The 5,240-nt window shown below is 40.6% G+C and overlaps 1 protein-coding gene across 5 annotated transcripts in view; it reads right to left on the bottom strand.

The window, feature by feature from the left end:
* Positions 1 to 4,143: 4,143 nt before the first annotated feature.
* LOC109527108 (glucosamine-6-phosphate isomerase 2) overlaps positions 4,144 to 5,240 on the bottom strand; it is a 15,438-nt gene continuing 14,341 nt past the window's right edge. For 4 of the 5 annotated variants that reach the window (XM_019888823.1, XM_019888826.1, XM_019888825.1 and 1 more), the window contains 2 exons: positions 4,549 to 4,723; positions 4,144 to 4,357 (listed from right to left, as the gene is read on the bottom strand). In XM_019888823.1, coding sequence (XP_019744382.1) covers positions 4,299 to 4,357; positions 4,549 to 4,723 — 234 coding nt within the window. In that variant the 3' untranslated portion in view covers positions 4,144 to 4,298. The remainder of the gene's footprint in view (positions 4,358 to 4,548; positions 4,724 to 5,240) is intronic. The other variant, XM_019888824.1, reaches the window with a different exon arrangement.

Below are 5,240 nucleotides of genomic sequence, written 5' to 3'. Positions count from 1 at the left end.
GTTTAAATTCAAAGTGCTAGTTAATGAAAAAAAAAAACTGAAGCTTCAGTAGGCATTCATACATTATCCAAGCTTTATAAAAAACAATAATTATTTTTATTATTATGACTGACATTATTTTATTCATAATATTGAGATGATTATTATGATTATTACTACTATTATTCCGGATGAGCCCCAAAATCAATAGGAAGTGACCTGTAAGTGCCACAAATTTGAAAGGCAGTGACACCGAAGTGCCACAAAAATAACAGGAAGTGACCTGGAAGTGCCACAACATCAATAGGAAGTGAACCAGATGTACCCCAAAATAAACAAGAAGTGACCCGTAAGTAGCCCAAAATCAACAGGAAGTGACTCAAAATCAATAGGAAGTGACCAGGAAGTGTCCCAAAATCAACAGAAAGTGACCTACAAATGCCCCACAATCGACAAGAAGTGACCCAAAAATTAAACAAGGATTTTGCCAAAATTATTCATTTTATGCACACAATTGTTGGCTTATCGCACAGATGTTGAACTGTGATTTGTCACTTTAATGAAATGTTATTTTATGAGGCCCACGAAAGAAAATGATGTGTATCACATTGCATGATCTATGCTAAAATCTCTACTGAAATGTAAAATTGTCATGTATAATTAATAACGTTGAGATTTTGCTGACCTGTTTTTGTTACCCCGTGCTCACATGAAAAATAATTGAACAAACTATTACAGATGACTGATTTCAAAATTAGTAATCCATTGAATTAGTTGTGTACAAGTAATAATGCAATGAGACAATGAAACATTTTTGAAGTTTCACTGTCACCACGACAAAAATGAGTCGGACAACCCTGGCTTATAGTGAACAACTCAGATTTAAAGGGCATGAAGATGTTTCACAAATAATTTAAAATCAGTGATACAGGCTGATGATACGGTCATTGTTTTTAAAGACAAGTTAATGCTTCAGAAGACCCTAAATAAGGCATGTCCAGCTAGAGGCCTAGAGGACCGCCGTCCTGCCCATTTTCCAGCAGCAACACACCTAATTGAGATGATCAAATCATCAGCCAGCTCTGAAGTAGCATTAGAACGATCCTGATTATTTGAATCAGGTATGATGCTCCTGGGAGAGCTGCAAAACAGGCAGGACAGGGGCCCTCGAGGACCGAATTTGGAAACCCATATCTATTGACTCATGCCCAGTTCCCACTGCATAGAAAACTTAACCATAAAAACCAATAACCAAAATTCAGCGTGCTCAAGAAAATAAGGATTTCGAACCCAGACATTGACTTCAGAAATCATTAAGGCTCTCAAGAATCCTGCTCCATCATTTCCAAAACTCTGTGAAGAGCAAACTGGATCCATTCCACACTTGGATAAATCCACTAACTATGCAGTAGTTCTCTTTCTATAGCTTTCATGTGCCTTCAATACAATCCAATCAAGCATTTTAATTTCTACGGTCCTCATTTGTGGAGTGAACCCATGTTTGATTCACTGGTTTCTTTATCAACAAGGGGCAGTTGGTCCTGGTCAATAAAACCCTTTCCTCTGCCATCACAACTACTCTTGCAACTAGGCAACGGGCACTCATTCAAGGTGCATGATTAGTTCCCAGCGCAACCTCGACCAATGGCAGCACGAGCGGATTTATCCCGTGAGCTGATAGGCTGTGCATCTTGCATGCAGTGTGATGAGACACAAGGTAAGTGGAGGGAGGGGGAGAGAGAGAGAGAGAGAGAGAGAGAGAGAGAGATTGGGCTTATAGCAGCAGCCGCACGTCTCTCTTCGCCTCCTCCTCATCAATATCGATTGTCTTATCATAAACACGTCAGCTGCGCGGGGATAGCTGGCCAGGAGATAGCTGGAGGCCAACGGCGGCTACACCGGCAGAGCGGAAAGTGAGGGCTGCCTTGTATGCCACCAACCGAAGTCTCTTCGCCTCTCTCAGAAGGCAGTGCTGATGAATATTAATTACTCTATAAGGTTTTATAATTAAAGAGTAAATACATGTATTGCTGTCGTCTTTGTATCAAATATGTCAAGTATAATCACTGTTTACATATTTTAAACATGCTGGTACCCACATACACTGACACAAAAATTCCTAGCGGGGAGCAAATCCTCTTTCGCAGTATTTCATTTCTCGCGGCAGGGTCTCGATCACCACTAATCGCGAAAAGTGAGGGATCACCGTAGTGGGTGTGTTTGTTAAATGTTAACGTTTGTATGTGTTCATGTTTTCCAGTGACTTGCATGCGTATGACAGTGCTGCTGTTTTCATGTAAAGAAAAATTCCGTCTCTTGTATCCGACAATATAATGTCTGTCTGTCTTTCTGTCCGTCTGTCTGTCAAGTTGAGAAGGTTATTACAGTGACTGTAACTTCGAGTCAGGTTGTGTGTTCGTCCCAAATGTAATTAATATGATTGACATATAAACAAATTCTCCTACCAGTCTTAGAGCATGAAAAATCACAGCAGCAAAAACAGCGCACAAGTACACACATAAATGCATCACAAAAAATACCCGTATGTACCGTTTCAGCCAATCAGGTGTCGCTATTGTTTAGAAAACTGCTGATTGGCGACTGTAGTGTCAGTTAACGTTTAGCTGATCACTTTTGTTTTACCTTCCCGTGCAAAATGTACCTGTTGTAAGCAGAGTTGATCCTGACATGGGTCGTTCAAAATTTGCATTAATGGAGCCTCCCAGGTATACAAAAGAAACACAGTCAGCCAGCAGCTACCCATAACCGTGTTCGGGACAAACAAAAACAAAAAAAAAAGTACTCATGCAGGCAGAACATTTCCGACAGTTCAACACATGACAAGTCTATCAATTTCAGAGTCCTTTATTTCGGCATTGCAATGGGAATGTACTTTCTTGCGTTACATTCATCATCAAAAATCGTCTGGCGCAAGTTTTTTTTTTTTTTAAACACGGGCGTTGCCGGCACAATCGTGCGCCATCCACACAGACGTTTCCAGGCCACATATGTCCAACGTTTTCTATGCAAACCACTCATTACCATTTTACAATCGGCCTGCGCCATCTCTTGGTAGAAAGCTGACACTGCAATCAGTGAGATTTTCCAGGTGTCACCACAGTGATTATGGTTGGCATACTTTTTACACCAGATGCTCTTCTTGATGAATCCCACTCATTTTTAACACAGGCTTGGAATGAGGGTCTAGCATCCCCATTAGGATGTTAGCGTTCATGACTGGGGTCTGAACTGTGGTCCACATTGTCAAAGGGAGCGACGATGGACATGAAAATATGGTATGCAATTATTTGATGGTCGTAATCGATTAAAAAATGATTCAGCAGTGACAGCTCTTGTTGTCAGTAGACATTGTTACATTGTTACAACAATTTGTTATTCATTGGCCTTTTTCCTAACACACTATAAATGTTTACATGTGTTCATATCATTTTAAGTGTGTTGAAAGACCTTAAAAAAATGTGAGTACCGTAAAGGCTATAAACACGCCTAGGGTGTTATTTCTTTTGCAGATTTCACTTACCACAGGGGTGTCCTGGAACATAAACCCTGTGACAGAGGGGGATCGCGTTTCGGACTCTGAGTCTTATGGCGTATGCAATAATGTATTGTAACATTAAGTTGGTTCCAGTTTTTGGACTGTGGTGTGTGTTATATTTTCTCTCTCGACATTTGGTTACCCTCTGCTTGAACTCCAGTCAGATTTGAAAGTTGGACCAGAGCACCAAGAACTTATGTTGGTGTTTCATGACCACATTTAATGGTTAGCTTAACTACGGTTTAGCCATCATGCTAGCTAGGCCGTCACAGCGCTGAAGGAGCTGCCTGCACAGTCGTCAGATGTGCTTGAAGCTAGTTTTTTGGGGGGGAGGGGGGATCATCATCAACAAATGTTAGAACATTTAACAACCAATATATATCAGCTAATTACAAGTCGTGGTTTTTGCAGATCAAGCGTGTGAATAGCCAGTCCCTCGTGCTAATCTACACTCCGAATCATTTTTTTACTTTCCTATAACATCAGATCACATGGCAACTGACTGTAACAAAATACGCCTTGCGCGCGCACACACACACACACACACACACACACACACACAAACACACACACACACACACACACAAAAAGGGGTAACACTGTTGTGGTTTTTTTTTCACTATTCTAGGAGCAGCAACAGTTGCAGTCAACACACTCACACATTCATTGACAATACACAGCCATTTTTTAAGACAATGCTGTTCTTTCCTCCCTTCTAATGTTAAATTTATGAAGAGACTACCATCTTTGGTAGTCTTCGGTGTTACTTGTCCTTAACGCTGAGCACAGGATCCACAAGTTTATTGTGGACATGCATCAAACCTATAATGACAATCACATTTGCGAAAGTCAGTTACACACAGACACAGAGGGGAAAAAAATATGGTTAAGATGAAAATTATTAAAAATTAATCCAATGGTTATTTCACATTAAGAGCATTCTAAACTAATTTGTAAGACTGTTGGAAGTTTTACATGAGATTTGAGAATGAGCCACATTGCTGCATTTGTACCTTTAAAGTATTTCACTGTTTTGACTCGTAGCTCCAGTGTGGCATCCTCATCACATACAAAGATGGTGTGCGGATGCTGCTGAAATGCCGAGACTGTCCACATGTGGTTCACTCCTTCTTCTATTGCTTTATACAGTGCAAAGGCTTTGTGTGCGCCAGTAATCACAATCATTACCTGGGAATGGGGCAGATAGTTGTGATTAATTCATCCCATATAGTTGAGGTCATCCAGAAGATCGAGATCACAAGCATCAAACTCAAGGCCGGGGGCCAGATCCGGCCAGCCACATCATTCTATATGGCCCGCAAAAGCAAATCATGTCAACTTCCATGACCCTAGCTAAAATCTGAACCAAATTTTTAAATTCTCACCTGTAATAAGTAACGTTGGCATTTATTTTTTTAAATTATTATTGTTATTATTCCTGTAACATGAACAATTATTGAACAAACTATTGTCTTTTGGATTTCAAAACTATTAGTCCATCAGTTTGTTGTGTACAGGTATTTAACAATGCAATGACACGATTGAACATACCCGCCCTCTGAAGGAAGGCTCAACTACAACCCACAACCAAAATGAGTTTGACACCCCTGATCAAGATCCTGTTGGTAGGTCAAGCAAATATGCAGGGATAAGAGTGGCTAGTGATGAAAAAAGCGAAAGGGGGCGTGTCCGGGACGGGGGCGTG

The sequence above is a fragment of the Hippocampus comes genome, unplaced genomic scaffold (genome assembly GCF_001891065.2).
Source record: "Hippocampus comes isolate QL1 unplaced genomic scaffold, H_comes_QL1_v1.1 scaffold254, whole genome shotgun sequence".
Classification (NCBI taxonomy): domain Eukaryota; kingdom Metazoa; phylum Chordata; class Actinopteri; order Syngnathiformes; family Syngnathidae; genus Hippocampus; species Hippocampus comes.
Note: the sequence above shows the minus strand (reverse complement) of the source record. Positions and strands in the feature narration are given on the sequence as shown.